The sequence below is a fragment of the Rhinoderma darwinii genome, chromosome 2, assembly GCF_050947455.1.
Source record: "Rhinoderma darwinii isolate aRhiDar2 chromosome 2, aRhiDar2.hap1, whole genome shotgun sequence".
In the NCBI taxonomy this organism is placed as follows: Eukaryota; Metazoa; Chordata; class Amphibia; order Anura; family Rhinodermatidae; genus Rhinoderma; species Rhinoderma darwinii.
Window position 1 is genome coordinate 298,378,538 of NC_134688.1, and position 24,581 is coordinate 298,403,118.

A 24,581-nucleotide genomic window follows, 5' to 3' on the forward strand; every position below is an offset into this window, starting at 1 on the left:
CCCCCAAATGAGTGATACCCTGTGGAATCCACCCCCTGATAATTATGAGACTCACATTCCAGATTTCACAGGGAGCTCAGGAATTCGGTTTGAGACTGTAGGCCTCGCAGAAATTGACTATTTCAAGCTCTTTTTATCTTAGGATTTCGTTAATTTAATGGTAGCACAGACAAATTTATACGCCCAACAATTTTTAGCCCAAAACCCCACGTCATCATTTGCTAGGTGGATCCCCATAGAGGCAGCGGAGATGATGACATTTTGGGGCCTTGTCCTAGATATGGGCCTAGTAAAAAAGCCAGAGATTAGGCAATACTGGAGTGCGGACATTTTATACAGCACCCCATTTTACCGCATGGCAATGACCCGGACACGTTTTGAAATTATTCTAAAATGTTTGCATTATAATGATAATGCACAGTGCCCACCCCTTGATGACCCCACATACGACCGCCTATTCGAAATCAGGCCAATGATTGATTATTTCTGCACCAAATTTCAGGAAGTGTACACCCCCGAAAAGAACATAGCAATAGACGAGTCCCTTGTACATTTTAAGGGGAGACTAAAATTCTGCCAATACCTGCCAAGCAAGAGGGTGAGGTATAGAATTAAAATGTACAAGCTGTGCGAGAGCAGCTCAGGGTACATCTACAGGTTTCAGGTTTATGAAGGGAAGGACACCAGGATAGAACCTCCAGAATGCCCCCTGCCCTGGGAGTTAGTGGAAAAATAGTGTGGGATTTGGTGCACCCACTGCTGGACCAGGGTTATCACCTTAACGTGGATAACTTCTATACCAGCATCCCACTATTTAAATGCCTCTCCACCTGAAGTACTGTATCATGCGGCACTGTGCGCAAAAATCAGAGAGGCCTCTCTAAAAATCTGATTGCCCAACCCCTAAGAAAGGGGGAAAGCAGGTCACTAAATAGCGAGAAGATGTTGCTGGTCAAGTATAAGGACAAGAGAGACGTCCTTATGTTGACCACAATGCATGGTAGCGGCAGCACCCCTGTCCCTGTCCGAGTTAGCACTACAACGACCCCCAAGCCAGATTGCATCCTCGGCTACAATAAGTACATGGGAGGGGTTGATCTCTAAGATCAAGTACTGAAGCCGCACAGTGCCAATGCGTAAAACAAAGGTGTGGTACAAAAAGCTGGCCGTGCACATGGTACAGATGGCATTGTATAACGCTTACGTGCTATACCAATGTGCAGGCCGGACAGGGACATTGCTTCAGTTTCAAGAAGGGGTTATTAAGGCCCTTGTATTTGGGAACCAGGAAGGGGAGGGCCCCAGTACTTCTAGATGCGATGGTCCACGTATTGTACCAGGGTAACACTTTCCTGGCGAAATCCCCTCCACTGGTAAAAAGGGAAGGAGCCAAAAAAGGTGTAAAGTGTGTTACAAAAGGGTGAGAAGACGAGACACAACTTATCATTGTGAAATGTGCCCCGACAAACCTGGCCTGTGCATAAAGGAGTGCTTCAAAGTTTATAACACATCTATGGATTTTTAATTGAAACATTTTTTTTAAATGCTCACTATACCCCTAGATAAATTCCTTGAGGGGTGTAGTTTCCCACATGGAGTCACTCTTGGGCGTTTCCACTGTTTTGGCCACTCAGGGGCTTTGCAAATGTGACATGGCCTCCGCAAACCATTCCAGTTAAATTTGAACTCCAAATGGTGCTCTTTCCCTTCTGAGGCATGCCGTGTCCAAACAGACCTTTATGACCACACGTGGGGTACTGTTTTACTTGGGACTAACTGCTCTACAAATGTTGTGGTGCTTTTTCTCCTTTAGTCCTTGTGGGAATGAAGAACAATTAGCTAAACCTACGTTTTATTGGGTAAAATGTAGATTTTCATTTTCACGTCCTACTTCCAATAATTTCTGCAAAAAACCTGTGGGGTCAAAATTCTCACTATACCTCTAGATAATTTCCTCTAGGGGTGTAATTTCCAGAATGGGGTCATTTGTGGGGGGTTTCCGCTGTTTTGTCCCCTCAGGGGCTTTGCAAATGCGACATGGCCTCCGCAAACTATTCCTGCTAAATTTGAGCTCCAAAAGCCAAATGGCGCTCCTTCCATTCTAAGCCATGCCGTGTGTCCAAACAGCCATTTATAACCACATGTGGTGTACTGGTTTACTCGGGACAAACTGCTCTACAAATGTTGGGGTGCTTTTTCTCCTTTAGTCCTTCTGGGAATGAAAAAAAATTAGCTAAACCTACGTTTTATTGGTTAAAATTTAGATTTTCATTTTCACGGCCTATTTCCAATAAATTCTGCAAAAAGCCTGTGGGGTCAAAATGCTCACTATACCCCTAGATAAATTCCTTGAGGGGTGTAGTTTCCCATATGGAGTCACTCTTGGGGGGTTTCCACAGTTTTGGCCACTCAGGGGCTTTGCAAATGCGACATGGCCTCCGCAAACGGCCTCCGCAAACCAAACAGCTGTTTATGACCACATGTGGGGTATTGTTTTACTCAAGACAAACTGCTCTACAAATTTTGTGGTGCTTTTTCTCCTTTATTCCTTGTGGGAATGAAAAAAAATGAGCTAAACCTACGTTTTATTGGGTAAAATGTAGATTTTCCTTTTCACGTCCTACTTCCAATACTTTCTGCAAAAAAACCTGTGTGGTCAAAATGCTCACTATACCCCTAGATAATTTCCTCAAGAGGTGCAGTTTCTAAAATGGGGTCACTTGTGGGGGGTTTCCACTGTTTTGTACCCTCAGGGGCTTTGCAAATGCGACATGGCCTCCGCAAACCATTCCTGCTAAATTTGAGCTCCAAAAGCCAAATGACGCTCCTTCCCTTCTAAGCAATGCTGTGTGTCCAAACAGCTGTTTATGACCACATGTGGGGTACTGTTTTACTCGGGACAAACTGCTCTACAAATGTTGTGGTGCTTTTTCTCCTTTAGTCCTTGTGGGAATGAAGAACAATTAGCTAAACCTACGTTTTATTGGGTAAAATGTAGATTTTCATTTTCACGTCCTACTTCCAATAATTTCTGCAAAAAACCTGTGGGGTCAAAATTCTCACTATACCCCTAGATAATTTCCTCTAGGGGTGTAATTTCCAGAATGGGGTCTTTTGTGGGGGGTTTCCGCTGTTTTGTCCCCTCAGGGGCTTTGCAAATTCGACATGGCCTCCGCAAACTATTCCTGCTAAATTTGAGCTCCAAAAGCCAAATGGCGCTCCTTCCATTCTAAGCCATGCCGTGTGTCCAAACAGCCATTTATAACCACATGTGGGGTACTGGTTTACTCGGGACAAACTGCTCTACAAATGTTGTGGGGCTTTTTCTCCTTTAGTCCTTGTGGGAATGAAAAACAATTAGCTAAACCTACGTTTTATTGGGTAAAATGTAGATTTTCATTTTCACATCCTACTTCCAATAATCTCTGCAAAAAACCTGTGGGGTCAAAATGCTCACTATACCCCTAGATAATTTCCTCAAGGGGTGTAGTTTCCAAAATGGTGTCACTTGTGGGGGTTTCCACTGTTTTGTCCCCTATGGGGCTTTGCAAATGCGACAATGCCTCCGAAAACCATTCCTGCTAAATTTGAGCTCCAAAAGCCAAATGGCGCTCCTTCCCTTCTAAGCTATGCCGTGTATCCAAACAGCCGTTAATGACCACATCTGGGGTACTGTTTTACTCGGGCCAAACTGCTTTACAAATGTTGTGGTGCTTTTTCTCCTTTAGTCATTGTAGATAATTTCCTCAAGGGGTGCAGTTTCCAAAATGGGGTCACTTGTGGGGGGTTTCTACTGGTTTGGTACTGCAAGAGTCCTTCAAACCTGATATGGTGCCTAAAATATATTCTAATAAAAACAAGGCCCCAAAATCCTCTAGGTGCTCCTTTGCTTCTGAGGCCGGTACGTCAGTCTATAAGCAAGCTAGGGCCACATGGTGGATATTTCTAAAAACTGCAGAATCTGGGCAATAAATATTGAGTTCCATTTTTCTGGTGAAACTTTCTGTGTTACAAAAAAATTGATTAAAAATTAATTTCTGCAAAAAAAAAATGACATTTGTAAATTTCACCTCTACTTTGATTTAATTCCAGTGAAACGTCTAAAGGGTTAAGAAACTTTCTAAATGCTGTCTTGAATACTTTGAGGGGTGCAGTTTTTAATATGGGATGACTTATTGGGGGTTTCTAATATATAAGGCCCTCAAAGCCACTTCACAACTGAACTGGCCCCTGTACAAATAGCCTTATGAAATTTTCTTGAAAATTTGAGAATTGCTGCTAAAGTTCTAAGCCTTGTAACATCCAAACTAAAGTAGATATATGGGGGATGTTAATTAGCAACAATTTTGTGTGGTATAACTGCCTGTCTTACAAGTAGGTACATTTAAATTGAGAAAAATGCTAATTTTTTCAATTTTTCGCAACATTTTTGTGTTTTTCACAATTAAATACTGAACGTATTGAGCAAATTTTGCCAGTATCATAAAGTCCAATGTGTCACGAGAAAACAATCTCATTTTCGCTTGGATAGGTGAAAGCACTCCGACGTTATTACCATATAAAGTAAAACATGTCAGATTTGAAAAATGAGGCTCTGTCAGGAAGCTCATAAGTGGCTAAAGAGGGAAGGGGTTAATAGGCCACTTCTACAACACTCTATAACACATACAATAAAAACATCCTAAAAAAGGTATCCTAAAAAAGTGTACAACGATACATCAAATGTATAGTTCTTTAATTCTTTATGGCTTCACCTAACTACCACAGTATTTTTCTTACTCTAATGTTATATATAAGTCTACCTGAATTTATCACAAAACATATGATATAATCCATATTTCATCGACAATGAAGCCACATTATGTTTATAATGTCCTTACAATTGAAAAAAACACACATAGATCTCATATTGTGTAAGGCCCCATGCACACGACCGTGCCCGCGATTGCGGGCACGGCCAGCCGCTGACTGACAGCCGCATTTTCGGGCCGTGCTCCCACACAAAGTATGGGAGCACGGCCCGCAAAATGCGAAAGAACGGACATGTTCCATAATTCCCGGAACATTTCCACGGCACTGACACCCTTCCGTAGTGCTACGGAAAGGTGTCAGTGTTCAATGAAAGTGAATGGCTCCGTTTTTGCTGACCGCAATTGCGGTCCGCAAAAACTGAGGTTTTTTGCTGTCGTGTGCATGGGGCCTAAGGGAGTACTAGAGATCCCAGCTCACCTCTCTCTCACTTATTTTAGTTCTTAATTGCTTGAACTCTATACCTTATAGAATATAATATCAGTAGAATAAAATATTTAAATAAATATATATGTATGTGTTAAGGATCTGCCAGGCACAGCTTCTGTATCCACGCTCATAGGTAATCAGTCTGCACCTGCTTCTATGTCTGTGAGACTGACTCCATCTTCCACCACTCATGATGGCAGGTTTAGGAGTGGGAGAGCCTATCCCAGCCTGGCCAGACGGAGCTAGCTCCCGCCCTCTGTCTATTTATACCTGCCTTTCCTGTTCCTCCTTGCTTGTGATTCTTCTCATTTTGTTTCCTGGCCCTGCTGCAGCTTCTTGAACCATTTGACCCTGCTTCATATTGACCCTGGCTTACTGACTACTCTCCTGCTCTGCGTTTGGTACCTCGTACACTCCTGGTTTGACTCGGCTTGTTCACTACTCTCCTGCTCTAAGTTTGGTACCTCGTACACTCCTGGTTTGACTCGGCTCGTTCACCACTCTTGTTGCTCACGGTGTTGCCGTGGGCAACTGCCCCTTTTCCCTTGCTTCTGTGTACCCTTGTCTGTTTGTCTGTCGTGCACTTATTGAGCGTAGGGACCGTCGCCCAATTGTACCCCGTCGCCTAGGGCGGGTCGTTGCAAGTAGGCAGGGACTGAGTGGCAGGTAGATTAGGGCTCACTTGTCTGTTTCCTTACCCCCATCATTACATAATCACAAGCCCATATACCTACTCTACCCTGGTCCCTCACACTACTATGGACCCCCTTGAGACCCTGGCTCAGCAAATGCAGGGCCTCTCCCTACAGGTCCAGGCCCTGGCTCAGAGGGACAACCAGCCTGATGCTACCATGGTAGTGCCCCTCACCTCACCTCTTGAACCCCACCTCAAGTTGCCTGAACGGTTCTCAGGGGACCGGAATACTTTTTTCTCCTTTCGGGAGAGTTGTAGGCTCTATTTTCGCTTAAAGCCCCACTCCTCTGGTTCTGAGAGCCAGCGGGTGGGTATAATTATTTACCGGCTCCAGGAAGGGCCCCAAGAATGGGCCTTCTCCTTGGCTCCTGACGCCCCTGAACTTTCCTCCGTTGATCTTTTCTTTTCTGCTCTCGGACTCATTTATGACGAGACTGACAGGACTGCCTTTGCTGAGAGTCAGCTGGTGACCTTACGTCAGGGTAAGAGACCTGTTGAGGAGTATTGCTCTGACTTTAGGAAGTGGTGCGTAGCTTCTCGGTGGAATGACCCTGCCTTAAGGTGCCAGTTTAGGTTGGGTCTGTCGAACGCCCTGAAAGACCTGCTAGTTAGCTATCCCTCTTCTGACTCCCTAGACCAGGTTATGGCTTTAGCGGTACGACTTGACCGACGTCTCAGGGAACGACAACGTGAAAGTTTTTGTGTTTTCTCCTCTGACTCCCCCATGATGCCTCCCGAGGTTCCGTTGCTTCGTTCTTCCACGGAAGACTCGGAGGTACCTATGCAACTCGGGGCCTCCGTGTCCCCCCAACAACGTAGAGCATTCCGCAGGAAGAACGGTCTCTGCTTCTATTGAGGGGATGACAAGCATCAAGTGAACACCTGTCCTAGGCATAAGAATAAGCAGCCGGAAAACTTCCGCGCCTAAGTGATCATCGGGGAGGTCACTTGGGCGCACAGGTTTTTCCCGTAAATATGAAACGTAATAAAATCTTGCTTCCCTTTCAGGTCTCTTTTGGTGGTAGGTCTGCTACCGGCAGTGCCTTTGTGGATTCAGGGTCGTCTGCTAATATCATGTCTGTGGAATTTGCTATGTCTCTAGCTATGCCTTTGATTGATTTGCCTAAACCTGTCCCAGTAGTGGGTATCGACTCCACTCCTCTTGCTAATGGTTATTTTACACAGCATACCCCTGTTTTTGAACTCCTTGTTGGCTCCATGCATTTGGAGCAGTGCTCTGTACTGTTGATGCAGGGATTATCGTCTGATTTGGTTTTAGGCCTTCCCTGGTTGCAGTTGCATAATCCCACGTTTGACTGGAATACTGGGGATCTTACCAAATGGGGTAATGAATGCTTGACGTCATGTTTTTCTGTTAATTCTATTTCTCCCCCTGAGGAGGTGAACACGCTACCTGAGTTTGTTCAGGACTTCGCTGATGTTTTCTCTAAGGAGGCCTCCGAAGTGTTATCTCCGCATAGAGAATACGATTGCGCTACATTCGCCCCTCTACTTCTCCGGTAGGTGCTGGCTTCTTCTTCGTAGGGAAGAAGGTTGGTGGTCTTAGGCCATGCATTGACTACCGTAACTTGAATAAGGTCACTGTAAGGAACCAGTATCCCCTTCCTTTGATTCCTGATCTCTTTAATCAGGTTCAGGGGGCCCAATGGTTCACTAAGTTTGATCTACGGGGGGCGTATAACCTTATCCGCATCAAAGAGGGGGATGAGTGGAAGACTGTGTTTAACACTCCCGAAGGTCATTTCGAATACCTCGTCATGCCCTTTGGGTTGTGTAAGGCTGGGTTCACACGTGGCGGAATTTCACTTGAATTCCGCTGCGGACACTCCGCAGCGTTAATCCGCAGCGGAGCCGTTTCTCCATTGACTTCCACTTCTATTTAGAAGTGTTCGTTTAGACGATGCGTAAAATTCCGCTGCGGAGCATAGGCTGCGGAGCGGAATTTGGTGTCCGCAGCATGCTCTGTCTGTTGCGGACTAGTGGCGGACTGGTTGCGGACTCATGGCGGAATTTCTCCATTGACTTCAATGGAGATTCTAAATTCCGCAATGAAGTCCGCAGCTGTCATGCACATGTTATGTGTGCTGCGGATGCGTCTTGCTTTTTTGCCATGACATTTCTTCATTCTGGCTGGACCTATGTATTTCTAGGTCTACAGCCAGACTGAGGAAGTCAATGGGGCTCCCGGAATTACGGGAGCGTTGCTAGGAGACGTCAGTAAATAGTCACTGTCCAGGGTGCTGAAAGAGTTAAGCGATCGGCAGTAACTGTTTCTGCACCCTGGACAGTGACTACCGATCCCAATATACAGCAACCTTTAAAAAAAATAGAAGTTCATACTTACCGAGAACTCCCTGCTTCTGTCTCCAGTCCGGCTTCCCAGGATGACGTTTCAGTCTAAGTGACGGCTGCAGCCAATCACAGGCTGCAGCGGTCACATGGACTGCCGCGTCATCCAGGGAGGTCGGCTTGGATGCCGAAAGAGGGACGCGTCACCAAGACAATGGCCGGTAAGTATGGAATTCGTTTATTTTCACTAGGGAAAGTGCTGTCCCTTCTCTCTATCCTGCACTGATAGAGAGAAGGGAAGCACTTTTCCCGCAGTCCGCAGCAGCTAGTCCGCATCAATTTACTGCACATTTTGGGCAGATCCGCCGCAGAATCTGCAACGCAGATTCTGTGCGGCATTGATGCGGACAGCTGCGGAGGAAATCCGCCACGTCTGGCCGTGCCCTTATGCTCCCGCGGTCTTCCAGAATTTCATAAATTAGATTTTAAGAGATTACCTGGGGGTATTTCTTGTAGTGTACCTTGATGACATACTTGTGTTTTCCAAGGACTGGTCCTCCCACATTGAGCATGTCAGGAAGGTGCTCCAGGTCCTTCGGGAAAACAAACTGTTTGCGAAGACCGAAAAATGTGTGTTTGGGGTGCAGGAGATACCATTTTTGGGTCAAATCATCACTCCTCATGAATTCCGCATGGACCCCGCAAAGGTCCAGGCTGTGGCGGAATGGGTCCAACCTGCCTCCCTGAAGGCGTTACAGTGCTTCTTGGGGTTCGCTCATTATTACAGGAGATTTATTGCTAACTTCTCGGTCATCGCTAAGCCTCTTACGGACCTCACTCGCAAGGGTGCTGATCTCCTCCGCTGGCCTCCTGAGGCTGTCAAGGCTTTTGAGGTCCTTAAGAAGTGCTTTATCTCGGCCCCGATGTTGGTTCAGCCCAACCAAATGGAGCCATTTATCGTGGAGGTTGACGCGTCCGAGGTGAGAGTGGGGGCTGTCTTGTCCCAGGGTACCAGGTCCCTCACCCATCTCCGTCCCTGTGCCTACTTCTCCAGGAAGTTTTCACCCACCGAGAGTAACTATGATATTGGCATCCGCGAACTCTTAGCCATTAAATGGGCATTTGAAGAGTGGCGCCACTTCCTGGAGGGGGCTAGGCACCAGGTAACAGTCCTTACCGACCACAAGAATCTGGTTTTCCTAGAATCTGCCCGGAGGCTAAACCCGAGACAAGCTCGATGGGCGTTATTTTTTACCAGATTCAATTTTTTGGTTAACTATAGGGCTGGGTCTAAAAATATTAAGGCTGATGCACTGTCGCGTAGCTTCATGGCCAGCCCTCCTTCGGAGGAAGATCCTGCTTGTATTTTGCCTCCAGGTATAATCATTTCCTCTATTGATTCTGCTTTAGTCTCTGAAATTGCTGCTGATCAAGGTTCAGCTCCCGGGAACCTTCCTGAGAACAAGCTGTTTGTTCCCCTGCAATTGCTAAGGGTACTTAGGGAAAATCATGACTCTGCACTATCTGGCCATCCAGGCAACCTGGGTACCAAGCACCTTATTGCCAGAAACTACTGGTGGCCTGGGTTGCCTAAAGACGTTAAGGCCTACGTGGCCGCTTGTGAGGTTTGTGCTAGGTCCAAGACTCTCAGGTCCCGACCAGCGGGCTTACTACGTTGTTTGCCCATTCCCCAGAGACCTTGGACCCATATCTCCATGGATTTTATCACCGATTTGCCTCCATCTCAAGGCAAGTCGGTGGTGTGGGTTGTAGTAGACCGCTTCAGTAAGATGTGCCACTTTGTGCCCCTCAAAAAACTACCCAATGCTAAGACGTTAGCTACCTTGTTTGTCAAACACATCCTGCGTCTCCATGGGGTCCCTGTCAATATTGTTTCTGACAGAGGGGTACAATTTGTTTCTTTGTTTTGGAGAGCCTTCTGTAAAAAGTTGGAGATTGATCTGTCCTTCTCCTCTGCCTTCCATCCTGAAACTAATGGCCAAACCCAGAGGACTAATCAGTCTCTAGAACAATATTTAAGGTGTTTTATCTCTGACTGTCAATATGATTGGGTCTCATTCATTCCCCTCGCCGAATTTTCCCTTAATAACCGGGTCAGTAACTCGTCAGGGGTCTCCCCCTTTTTCTGTAATTTTGGGTTTAATCCACGGTTCTCCTCCGTTTCACCTGGTAGTTCCAACAATCCCGAGGTAGAGGTCGTTCATCGGGAACTGTGCACAGTTTGGGCCCAGGTTCAGAAGAACCTAGAGGCGTCCCAGAGCATACAAAAAACTCAGGCAGATAGAAGACGTTCTGCTAACCCCTTGTTTATGGTCGGGGATCTGGTGTGGCTATCGTCAAAGAACTTGTGCCTTAAAGTCCCGTCCAAGAAGTTTGCTCCCCGGTTTATAGGGCCATACAAGGTCATTGAAGTCCTCAATCCTGTCTCCTTCCGACTGGAGTTGCCCCCATCTTTTCGAGTACACGACGTGTTTCATGCCTCCCTCCTTAAACGCTGCTCCCCGTCCTTGGCTCCCTCGAGGAAACCTCCTGTCCCCGTTCTCACCCCTGAGGGGGTAGAATTCGAGGTGGCCAAGATTGTGGACAGCAAGATGGTCCAAAGCTCCCTCCAGTACCTGGTCCATCGGAGAGGATACGGGCCAGAGGAGAGGACTTGGGTACCCGCTCAGGATGTTCACGCTGGGGTATTGGTCAGGAGGTTCCACCTTCGTTTCCCCAATAAACCAGGTCCATCTAGAAAGGGTCCGGTGGTCCCTCATAAAAGGGGGGGTACTGTTAAGGATCTGCCAGGCACAGCTTCTGTATCCACGCCCATAGGTAATCAGTCTGCACCTGCTTCTATGTCTGTGAGACTGACTCTATCTTCCACCACTCAGGATGGCAGGCTTAGGAGTGGGAGAGCCTATCACAGCCTGGCCAGATGGAGCTAACTCCCGCCCTCTGTCTATTTATACCTGCCTTTCCTGTTCCTCCTTGCTTGTGATTCTTCTCGTTTTGTTTCCTGGCCCTGCTGCAGCTTCTTGAACCATTTGACCCTGCTTCATATTGACCCTGGCTTACTGACTACTCTCCTGCTCTGCGTTTGGTACCTCGTACACTCCTGGTTTGACTCGGCTTGTTCACTACTCTCCTGCTCTGCGTTTGGTACCTCGTACACTCCTGGTTTGACTCGGCTCGTTCACCACTCTTGTTGCTCACGGTGTTTCCGTGGGCAACTGCCCCTTTTCCCTTGCTTCTGTGTACCCTTGTCTGTTTGTCTGTCGTGCACTTATTTAGCGTAGGGACCGTCGCCCAGTTGTAACCCGTCGCCTAGGCGGGTCGCTGCAAGTAGGCAGGGACTGAGTGGCGGGTAGATTAGGGCTCACTTGTCTGTTTCCTTACCCCCATCATTACAGTATGTATGTATATATATATATATATATATATATATATATACACTACCGTTCAAAAGTTTGGGGTCACCCAGACAATTTTGTGTTTTCCATGAAAACTCACACTTATATTTATCAAATGAGTTGCAAAATGACTAGAAAATATAGTCAAGACATTGACAAGGTTAGAAATAATGATTTTTATTTGAAATAATTTTCTCCTTCAAACTTTGCTCTCGTCAAAGAATTCTCCATTTGCAGCAATTACAGCATTGCAGACCTTTGGCATTCTAGCTGTTAATTTGCTGAGGTAATCGGGAGAAATTTCACCCCATGCTTGCAGAAGCCCCTCCCACAAGTTGGATTGGCTTGATGGGCACTTCTTGCGTACCATACGGTCAAGCTGCTCCCACAACAGCTCTATGGGGTTGAGATCTGGTGACTGCGCTGGCCACTCCATTACAGATAGAATACCAGCTGCCTGCTTCTTCCCTAAATAGTTATTGCATAATTTGGAGGTGTGCTTTGGGTCATTGTCCTGTTGTAGGATGAAATTGGCTCCAATCAAGCGCTGTCCACAGGGTATGGCATGGCGTTGCAAAATGGAGTGATAGCCTTCCTTATTCAAAATCCCTTTTACCTTGTACAAATCTCCCACTTTACCAGCACCAAAGCAACCCCAGACCATCACATTACCTCCACCATGCTTGACAGATGGCGTCAGGCACTCTTCCAGCATCTTTTCAGTTGTTCTGCGTCTCACAAATGTTCTTCTGTGTGATCCAAACACCTCAAACTTTGATTCATCTCTCCATAACACTATTTTCCAATCTTCCTCTGTCCAATGTCAGTGTGCTTTTGCCCATATTAATCTTTTCCTTTTATTAGCCAGTCTCAGATATGGCTTTTTCTTTGCCACTCTGCCCTGAAGGCCAGCATCCCGGAGTCGCCTCTTCACTCTAGATGTTGACACTGACGTTTTGCGGGTACTATTTAATGAAGCTGACAGTTGAGGACCTGTGAGGCGTCTATTTCTCAAACTAGAGACTCTAATGTACTTGTCTTATTGCTCAGTTGTGCAGCGGGGCCTCCCACTTCTCTTTCTACTCTGGTTAGAGCTTGTTTGTGCTGTCCTCTGAAGGGAGTAGTACACACCGTTGCAGGAAATCTTCAGTTTCTTGGCAATTTCTCGCATGGAATAGCCTTCATTTCTAAGAACAAGAATAGACTGTCGAGTTTCACAGGAAAGCTCTCTTTTTCTAGCCCTTTTGAGAGTTTAATTGAACCCACAAATGTAATGCTCCAGATTCTCAACTAGCTCAAAGGAAGGTCAGTTTTATAGCTCCTCTAAACAGCAAAACTGTTTACAGTGGTGCTAACATAATTGCACAAGGGTTTTCAAGTGTTTTCTAATCATCCATTAGCCTTCTAACACAGTTAGCAAACACAATGTACCATTAGAACACTGGAGTGATGGTTGCTGGAAATGGGCCTCTATACACCTATGTAGATATCGCATTAAAAACCAGACGTTTGCAGCTAGAATAGTCATTTAGCACATTAACAATGTATAGAGTGTATTTCTGATTAATTTAATGTTATCTTCATTGAAAAAAAACTGTGCTTTTCTTGCAAAAATAAGGAAATTTCTAAGTGACCCTAAACTTTTGAACGGTAGTGTATATATATATATATATATTTATATATACAGTATACACATACATTTTCTCAGCTGCATCAATAGAGAGCAAAGGAAAGGAGAAAAACACCTTTGAGCTACACCTTTTTAATGATATTTCCTGTGTATTTGTACCAAAAGGCATTAAATCCCATTCAAAAAACGGGCCAGAAAGATTACTTCTCACATCACCTATATAATCTATTACCTAATTATTCTCACTATAGGGTGCATTCACACAGCGCGGCTCCGCAGCGTGCTCTGCCGCGGTCTCCTCTTCGGTCTCCGCCGAGCCCTTCCCACGCAGCTGAAAGTAGCACTGAAAAATGCACGCACCTCCCTACACAGTATAATGCCCCTAAGTTGCCCCCCCACAGTATAATGCCCCCATAGTTGCCCCCACACAGTATAATGCCCAACACAGTATAATTCCCCAGTAGCTGCCCCCACACAGTATAATGCTCCCATAACTGCCCCCACACAGTATAATGCCCCTATAGTGCCTCCCCACACAGGATAATGCCCCTATAGTGCATCCCCACACAGTGTAATGCCCCCATAGCTGTCCCACACAGTATAATGTCCCCATAGCTGCCAACACAAAATAATACCCATATAGTGCATCCTCACACAGTATAATGTCCCTATAGCTGCCAACACAAAATAATGCCCATATAGTGCCTCCCCACACAGTATAATGTTCCTATAGATGCCCACACAGGATAATGCCAATATAGCTGCCCACTCAGTATAATGCCCTTATAGCTGCCCTTAAACAGTATAATGCCCTTATAAGTGCCCCAGACAGAATAATGCCCCTATAGCTGCCACCACACAGTATAATGCCCATATAACTGCCCCCACACAGTATAATTCCCCCATAGCTGCCCCCATTCAGCATATTGGCCCATATCACCTCCCATCCCCATACCCAGTATAATGCCCCCATAGTGACTAATAGAAATAATAAAATAAAATAGTTATTTACCTAGCCCAGTTCCGACGATGAGTGGAGGAGATCCTTCTCCTCCTTTGGTCTGTGCTATGAGTGACTCGGCGCAAACAGGCGCGATGACTTCACTACATCGCGCCCTTCTGCTCTGAACTGCTCACGGCTCCAGCATTGAATTCATCTGATACAGTTGGAACCGGATAAACAGTGAGTGTCTCGCAACCCCCTGGAGGTCTACACATGACCCCCCAGGGGTCTCGAGCCACAGTTTGGGGAACCCTGCTCCTAATCAAGGCCTTTCGGGCAGAGAGTTTAGGTTTTATTTAACTTTATGATATAAACATATTCCTTATTAATGATTCAAGCCTATTTTGCATTATAATGTTATTACCTTATCTAAAGTTGTTATCTTTTACTACTATATCTGATAATACATTGAACTTTTTTTGCAGTTGGGAGGTATTTGCCTCTTAGGAATAGGTATTTGGATTGTTGCTGATCCCGATGGATTCCAGAATCTTTTCACTTCTAACCCTTTATTAAGCACTGGTGGGTACATCCTGCTCTTTGTTGGAGTAGCCCTTTCACTTCTTGGATTCTTGGGATGTTTTGGAGCAATTCGGGAAAACAGACCTCTGCTCTTAGTGGTGAGTTTGTCATTTAAACATTAAATGTTTTTAAAACCAGAGGTTTGGTGGATAGGTTTAGTTATTCTTCAAAAAGAAAATATATGATATCTATATACCTGGCTATTTCATAATATTGGATAATATTCAAGTTACCAAAGTCTTCCGCAATCACCCTAATGTCTGAAATGCAGTGGATGAAAGGCTAGTGTCAGGTAGCTGTATCAAGCACAGGATTGATATATATATATTTTTTTTAATTGGAAAATGTTTTCAAATAAGCAAGGGAGCAAATAGGGTCATCAAAAAATTGGCCACAATGAAAATAAATGTAAGCATGCCAAAACAGAGGCCTTTAAAGGAACAGTGTCACCAAAAATGTTTTTTTAATATGTTAAAGATGTTAGTGCTTTATTAAAAACGTTTGGATTAATTTGTGTGTTTGTGTGTTACTTTTTTTTATTTTTACACTTTTTCTTCCCTATGGGGGCTGCCATTTTTTTTTCCATTTCTGTATGTGTCGATTAACGACACATACAGACATGGAATACGGCAGCTCCAGTCCCATAGGGACTGCGAACGGGGCCCGTTCCATCCACTATCGTGTACGCCGCTGTGTGGGAACGGCGCATTCGCCGCTCCCACACAGTTCAATTTGAAATGCGCGGCGTTCGGCGCCATTTTCCTGTGGACCGTAAGTCGCGGCCGGACAGTAAGATTACTACTTCCGGTCGCGGCTTCCGGACTTGTGCACATGGAGCAGCGGCAGCAGACGGAGCAGATGGACCGGAGGGAGCGGCGGCGACTGGAGCAGGTAAGTTATTTCTATGTATGTTCGTGTTTCAGTGTGTGTTTACTACTGTATGTAATCCTACTACACTGTGTGTTAGCTCAAAAATGGCGACACACAGTGTAGGAGGTTAGACCGTTCAAACCCCTCGTTTCTCCCGGCACTAGCCAGGATAAAGGAGGGGGGGATTCTGAGAGCTCACTAGAGCGAGGGATTTTTACCCAATTTTGCAGCATAAAGCAATGTGGTTGCTTTACCACATGCAATGCTGCAATTTTGGGAATGGCTCCATCTAGTGACCAGTGCTGGGAAATATTATAAATTGAATCCAATTTATAATATTTCCTGACTCGCGAAAAAAAATAAAAAATTAGAACAATGTTTAATCACCTATACACTAACTGTTTAACTAAAAAAAAAACAACATGTTTTGCTGGCAACACATTCCCTTTAAGGCATGAACAATGAAAACATTATAACAGTGTAGAAAAACGGCTAGATTAGGAGGCAGAAGTCAAAATAAAAGACTAATGCTGGTTAGACATATGTTAAAAAGAATAGCGTCAAACTTGGCCGCAGCTCAATTGTACGCAAACAACAGGTAGGGGGAGGAGAGTGTAACATTTAGGGTATGTGCACACACACTAATTACGTCCGTAATTGACGGACGTATTTCGGCCGCAAGTAGTGGACCGAACACAGTGCAGGGAGCCGGGCTCCTAGCATCATACTTATGTACGATGCTAGGAGTCCCTTCCTCTCCGTGGAACTACTGTCCCGTACTGAAAACATGATTACAGTACGGGACAGTTGTCCTGCAGAGAGGCAGGGACTCCTAGCATCATATATAACTATGATGCTAGGAGCCCGGCTCCCTGCACTGTATTCGGTCCGGTACTTGCGGCCGAAATACGTCCGTCAATTACGGACGTAATTAGTGTGTGTGCACATACCCTTAGACTGTTCACTGGATCAAGACACTAGACATCAGAGGGTTAATCACAATGGATATACTCCACCTACAGTCCAGGTAGTGCATAGAGGACACAAACCCCTATAATTCATACTAAATTAGTAGTCAGACAAAAATCTGATAATCTGGCACCCGCCTAAACTAATAGCTTACATATATTGCTAACATTTTGAGGACCAAATGAAAACAGAATTATGGGATGATGTGTACATAATAATATGGCCATTTGCATAATGTGGTACATGAATAAAAATTTGTCAGATGTGCACCGAATTCACCAAGTTCTTGCATGCTTGTGTGTGAATTTGATACATTTGAGTAAATATTCAGCATCAGTTTCTCCCAAAAAATTGTTGTAATTGTGCTGTGCTACATACATCCCGCTGCAACGACCGGGATCGTTACCTCCAATCCCGACCATTTAATCCCTTAGATGCCACGGTCACTGGTGAACGTGGCATCTAAGTGACTACAGAAGGAGTGGCTCTCCCTGTTACCTATAGGCAGGGCCATATTTACCACTAAACACTGGAGGATCGTATATATTTTTTTTTATTAAAAAACTTAACTGGTGACATGACTGGCCAGCCGTCAGGTCACTAACAGGGCAGGAGGGCGGGGGTGCGCTTCACCAGTGCTCCTTAGTCTATAAGACATGTTAAGGATTGGCCAGAGAAACACGATGGGGTTAATTAATATTAATGTGAGGCACGCAGAGGTTCAAAATTCATCACCTGAGCTGTCATTTGTTAGTTTACATCATTTTGTCGCTGGTTACCTAAGTTCATTGGCCTACTTTTAAAAGTAGGCCAATTAACTGAGGTAACCTGGGACCACATGATGTAAATTAACCAGTAATGTTTAGTTAACTGTCACAGACCCAGGAAGGCAAGTATGATAATGGTTTTGCTTTTTTTACTCATTAATGTTACTAATGTTTTTTTGGGTGTTTTTTTTACAGGTTTGGTCGTTGGACTACGTCGGATTCAAGGACTACTTTGATGATGGTGTTTTTATTTTCAATAAATTGCTTAACAAGGGTTGTGTAGGGGTTTTTATTTCAATAAAATATTTTTTCTGGGGTCCCCCTATTTTTCATAACAAGCTAGATACAATAAAGCAGCGGCAGCCTAGCATTACCAGGGTGGGAATTGCCATTGTTTTTTGGGCTTTCCCAGGCTAATAATACCAGTTTGCATCCGCCCCAGTACCCAACCATCACTTCAGATGGTCGGGTACTGGATTGTACCCTGCACTTCCTAGCACCCCTGATGGTGGTGGGTAACGGGGTAATAATGGGGGAGGGGTTAGTGTTAGCCTCTTCACCAGCTAACATTAAGCCCCGCCTTAGTAGTGGACGCTGTCATTCAGACAGCTGCCATTACTAAGGCAGTAGTAATTAAGTTAAAAAACACCTACACAGAAAAAATATTTTATAGAAATAATAGCCCCCACACAACTCTCGTTAACCGATTTATTGAGGAAAAAAAAACCCGCTGTAATCAAAGTAGTCCTCGAATCAGACGTAGTCCAACAACCGAACCTGTACAAAAACACACAAAAAAAAACCACATTAGTAAAACTTATAACTAAAAAAACAAAACGATTATTATACTTACCTTCCTGGGTCTGTGACATTAAACTAAACAGTGACCGCTCGAAGCTGTCAAAGGTTTGTTTAGATCACATGGTCCCAGGTTACCTCAGTTCATTGATCTACTTTTAAAAGTAGGACGATATACTGAGGTAACCGGCAGGGCGTTTTTTGCTCCAGTCGAGAAGGGAAGTGTTTTTTTCTTTCTAAAAAATAATAAACTGTGACCTGATCAATAATAAGGGAAATGGGCCCCAGTGTTCATGTGGGGAGCAGGGGAGGGAATATTAATGGAGTAGCACTGAGCATTTCTTTTAGGGTATGTCCACACGTAGCGTAAACACTGCAGATTTTCACAACGGATTTCATTGCGAAAAATCTGCAGCGTAATACAGTAGCAGTAGATTGTATGATATTTGAACAAATCTCATCCACACGCTGCGTAAATAACCCACCGAAAAAAAAAATCATAAATTCACCCGCAGTGCGTTTTTTTTCAAATTCGCAGCATGTCAATTTATGTTGTAGAATCGCCGGTTTTCTGTTGCAGGTTTTCTCTATTAAATTCAATGGCTAGGTAAAACCTGCAACAGTTATAGGGAGCGACAGCCCTAAAAGTGCCTAGGACAGCATGAACCCTAAATACCGCCCTGCCCATAGGTGCCCTGCGACACGATCGGTACTGACCAATGTCGGCCTAACAAAGGCCCCCAAGCTTTCCAAGGCTATATGCCTATTAGGTTGTGCTTAACAGATTTCATATCAGTTTTACCCTGACAGGCAATAATGCTTTGGTATACTGGTATACCAAAGCATTATATAGGAGATCAGTAGGTCACATTTTGAAGTCTCCTAGTGGGACTAAAAGAAAAATAGTTAATCTAAAATTTAATAAAGTTTATTAGGGAAGTAATTTTACCAACCCATCGAATGAAGGCATTATTTATGTCGCACGTGAGCATCGTAAATTTAAAGGGCAAAAAGCTATGGTGGAAGTGCTGTTTTTCTCCTCCAAAAAAAAGTTAACCAATAAAATGAATGTTACCCCAAAATGGTGCCGCCAAAAATACAACTCGTCCCACAAAAAACAACGAACCGCAGAATATAGTTAACATGTAATTTTTTTCCACACAGTGAACGGCGTAAAAGCGAACACAAAAAACAATAGTGTAAGGCTTTATTCAGAAGAACGGGAATTACGTCCGTGCAACGCGCGTGTTTTTCACGCACGTTGCACGGACCTATATTAGTCTATGGGGCCGTGCGGACATGTGTGTGATTTTTACTCAGCGTGAGTCCGCTGAAAAAAAGTCACGACATGTCCGTTCTTTGGGCGTTTTGCGCGAATCACGCACCCATTGAAGTCAGTGGGTGCGTGAAAACCACGCATGCCGCACGGAAGCACTTCCGTGCGAACTGCGTGATTCGCGCAACAGCTGTCAAAAGGATGAATGAAAACAGAAAAGCACCACGTGCTTTTCTGTTTACAAACATCCAAATGGAGTGTCATTATGATGGCGGCTGTGCGAAAAGCACGCAGCCGCGCATCATATGCTGCTGCCACACGGAGCTGTTAAGTGGCTTTTGCGCAGGCAAAACGCCGCATTTTTGCGTGCGCAAAAACGCCACGCTCGTGTGAATCCAGCCTTAGTGTTGTTTTTTTTCCATTGCCCTTTGAAAAAAGAGCTATTAAAAGTTTTTTTTAATACATTATATGTACCCCACAATGGTACCATTAAAAAAATACAGCTTGGCCTGCAAAAAAACAAGCCCTAATACGGTTTCCCCAAGGCCCAAAATAGCTGTGTCTTAACCCCTTAGTCACCAGCCCATTTTAGGCCCTAAAAACCAAGCTATTTTATTCGTTTTTCTATAGTTGCATTCAAAGAGCTATAACTTTTTTATTTTTTCCTCTACATAGCTGTATGAGGACTTGTTTTTTGCGGGATTATTTGTACTTTTTAATAGCACCATTTTTGGGTGCATCTAATTTTTTTATTAACTTTTATTAACTTTTTTTGGGGGGATTATAAAAAAAAACTGAAATTCCGCCATTGTTCTATGCATTTTTAAATTGACGCTGTTCACTGTGCGGCGTAAATAACATGTTACCTTTATTGTATGGGTCTGTACAATTACGGTGATACCACATATGTAGAGGTTTTTTTATGTTTTACGACTTTTGCACAATAAAAACACTTTTGAACTAAAATTATTTGTTTTTGCATCGTTGCTTTCCAAGAGCCGTAACTTTTTATTTTTCCATCAATGTAGTGATTTTTTGGGCTTGTTTTTTGCGTGACAAGACGTAGTTTTGATTGGTACTGTTTTGGGGTGCATGGGACTTATTTATTCATTATATGCCTAATAGGCATATATCCAGGGCAGACCTGGGGGCTTTTATCAAGCTCACGGCTGCCATGACACCCCATCGGAGACCCGCGATTGACGGCGGCATTTAACAGGTTAAACGGCCGCGATCTAAGTAAACTTCGATCACGGGTGTTGGAGCAGGAGCCCAGCTGTCACCAGACAGCAGAGCCCCGGCTCCAGCCTGCATGGGAGACCCGTGCAGGACTTAGACTGGGCCAACGTGAAAAGGCGACGGCCTAGCCTAAGGCCCCTTAGTGACCAACGTGAAAAGGTGTATTGGTGGTCACTAAGGGCTTAAGGGTACTCTCTTTGAAACTCCGGCATATTTTTTTATATTAAAGGAGTTTTTCCATGAGAGACATTTATGACATATCCTCAGGATATGTAAAAAATGTCAGATAGATGTGGGTCCCACCTCTGGGACCTGCACCGATCTCTAGAATGGGGCCCCCTAAACCTCGTTCTAGCTTTGCCTGATCTCGCTGACTCCCGGCCACTTACTGATTAATTGGTCGGGAGTTACGAAAAAGCTACGCTGTTTCCATAACTCCCATAGTGGTGAATGGCAGTTACGAAACAGCGTAGCATGCGAGCTACGCTATTTCCATAAATTCCATTCAGTTCTATGGGACTCACAGAAACAGTGTCGCTCAGCGAGCTATGCTGTTTACGTAACTCCCGACCATATAACCTTTTTCATGGTCGGTATTCACCTCATTCTCGCTCAACACAGAGCGGCTGAACGGGGTTTAGGGTGCCCCGTTCTGGAGATAGGTGCAGGTCCCAGAGGTGGGACCTGCATCTATCTGACATTTATGACATATCCTGTGGATATGGCATAATTGTTTCTCATGGGAAAACCCCTTTAACATTCTTAATTTAGCTTTTCTATGAAGCTAGTGTATTTTACATTTTAGTTAGTTGTTTTACTGGATAAGTAGGATCAGTTCCAGTTAGCCTTTACATTGATACATTTTGAAACGTATATATAATATCAAAGTAGATAAGTACATTCAATATTAAATAATATTAAATAAATTCCTTAGTCCAAGGCAATGGTGACTCCATGAGCAATGCTTCTAGGGGAGAATACTGCTGTAACATGGCATGCATTGGAACATGCCAAAACTTATACCAAGTATAATATTTGAGGGAAAAGCAGGTACAGTTTTGGCTAATTGCTGGTTATGGGCATTATATTACAGTTCCATCCAACCCAACTCTGTAATACTGCTGTGCACATAGGCCATATAGACTGGATTTATCCATCCAATAGGGTAACAGAGTCTTGTAAGAGAGACACGGTGATGCAGCGGCAATATTGCCAACGTCATACCTTGCTAGTTCTCCTCAAATCTAAATGACAAAATAATCAAGTAACTTAAAAGATTATTTTTTACTAATATATTACATTATATTTTTGTTTATTACAGTTTTTTATACTTATTTTGCTCTTCTTTACTGTGGAACTTGTTGGTGTTATTCTGGCCTTGACCTATCAGAAAGTGGTAAGCACACACACAATTTTGGAGAGGTTGCATACTTTAGTCTGCTATAGAATTTTGAAATGTTTAATTTTTTAACTCATGGAGTATATCCAAATACCTTCCTCTAACTCTGGTTACCTCTCTACAGATTAAGGAAGAACATTTTCTGTTTGAGTTGCAGAATTATTACAAAGGAGACAATTCTTCAGAAGTTTTCAGCCAGTCTTGGAACAGCATTATGATTGCAGTAAGATTTATTGAGGATCATTACAAGTATCAAATATCTTCTAAATAATTCCCATACTGAAATAAATGTAATTCATTATATTATAAAAAGTTTTCTAATTGACTTTCTGTATCAGATAAATATGTATAATTTCTTACAGTTTTCAAGTTCTCTGCTTGCGGTCATTCAATAGAAACCTTTATATTTACTTCAATCGGTCCAGGTCATGTGATGGACACACAGGTGCACAGCCCATTACAGTTAGGATATGTCCAAAAAAATTGCCCCACGGATCCCATTGCTAATCCACGGCAAATCCGCAACGATTCCATAACAAAATCCAAAATCCAATTTAAAAAAGGAGCTCATGTTCCATTATTGAAATAAAATAAAATCAGATACATAATTATTACCAACCAAATTTATTGTTCTATTTTTACAATAAGCGGGTTTACTAGCTTATAAGCCCATATATACAAATACACATTCTATTGATAGTTATTATTCTGTCCAATTTAATAGTGACCTAGATACTGTTTACATTTATGTTATAATGCAGGAAATTATTAATAAAGTCATGTACATAGAAAATATTTTTCTGATAAACTTGAAACATGAGTACACAAACAAAAATACAAATACATAAAATCTCATGTCACACCAAATTAAAAGCTTTCAAGACAACCATATTCTCAACTTTCAATCTAATTTAATTCATTTTTAAACAGCAGTATATACCAGAAAACCAAAAAAGATATATATTTGCTTTTTAGCCTCTTTCCACACAATTCCCCAATACCCAAAACCCATGTTTCCCACTTTTTACTTAGTCATTATACACACGATACCGACACAATGCGATTCATTGGTTACTACTGACATTACCGGCATTTAAAGAAAATATCAGGAATGCTCATCACAAATTCTTATGTATATTGGAAAAGTTACTATAAGAACAATAACTCCAAGAAACATCACGACAACGGGTTCTAAATGTAAACAATACTTACCACTACGAAGTGTTCAAACTTGGAGACCGGATGTTGGTCAGCTGGAGCGAGCTAGGTGGTGCGTTCCACCACCTTGTGTTCCTGAAACGCAATCAATAATAACACGTTACTCCGGATATTTAAACATAGCATTCACAGTCAGTCACTATATCACAAGCCATGAATAAGAACGCAGGAAGCGTTCGAAACGTGTATCTACCTTCACTCCATTTTTTCAGCATTGCAGGACATCATTATTATTATGCTACCTATCCAATTTTTAACGAAGATAATTAAAACGTAGAAAAAGATTCTTTTTTAAGCAATATAGCGCTGGATCCATCTCTCTTCTCTTCTACAAAATCCAAATGTGTTACTGTGGATTTTGCTGCGGATTCACCACAAACTTCACCCAAAAACACTGAGTGGGTAAAAATCTGCAACATAATGAGCATGCTGTGGATTTGTGTTTATTACATGACCAGAACAGATTTTCATCCACTGGAAGTAAACAATGAATCCTCAAAATTGTCAGGAATTGAACAGAATGTACTGTATGTTGAAAATTTCAATACTGTGCGTCCAAATCCATTTTCTGAAAGTAGGCACCCAGAACATTGTTAACATGTCACTCAGAACTTTATACTCCCAAGTTATTTTGTGTATTTTTGTACAAAGTGTAAGTTTTGTAAAAAAAAAAAAATGCATAACAGTTGATGTTTATGCTTCAAATTCTTATCCGAGCATAGCCTTAGATGAACACCTCTTAAAAATAAAAGTTGAAGATGTGAGTTTATACATCATTCACCGCTTTTGAAACAAACATTTTTTGGTCAGCGTTTGTAAACCAGGAGTGGAACATAAACCACAAATAGTATAATAGAAAGATTTGTACCCTTTCCATGTTTTGGACCAACTCCTGGTTTTGGCCTATTGGAGCAGATTTACTACTGTGTCGAAAAATTTGCCAAATTTTGGTGGAATTTATCCCATTTTGGCACAATTTGGTGCTTTTAATTTCAGACTAATTTAAGAACAAATGTTTGTGTCAGGGATCATTACTATGTATATTGTTTGAAAAATATTATCCTCACACATATGTATATACATTTCAGTTCTTTGTGTAATATACTGATATATATAACAAGTTCTTTGTTCATGTCGGACACACCTATGGAAGACACCGCCCCCTGGAATGCAAGAAGAGTGAGTCTGAGAAGTTACAGCTGAGAAACCGGTGGGGGGGCTTGGGCACTCCC

At 43.3% G+C, this 24,581-nt stretch overlaps 1 protein-coding gene across 1 annotated transcript in view; it reads left to right on the forward strand.

Moving 5' to 3' along the window:
- The window catches only part of LOC142741824 (tetraspanin-18-like), a 73,886-nt gene that overhangs the window by 34,616 nt on the left and 14,689 nt on the right, over positions 1 to 24,581 (forward strand). Inside the window, exons 2-4 of the mRNA XM_075851152.1 lie at positions 14,717 to 14,911; positions 22,054 to 22,128; positions 22,256 to 22,354. Of these exons, the coding sequence (XP_075707267.1) occupies positions 14,717 to 14,911; positions 22,054 to 22,128; positions 22,256 to 22,354 (369 nt within the window). The remainder of the gene's footprint in view (positions 1 to 14,716; positions 14,912 to 22,053; positions 22,129 to 22,255; positions 22,355 to 24,581) is intronic.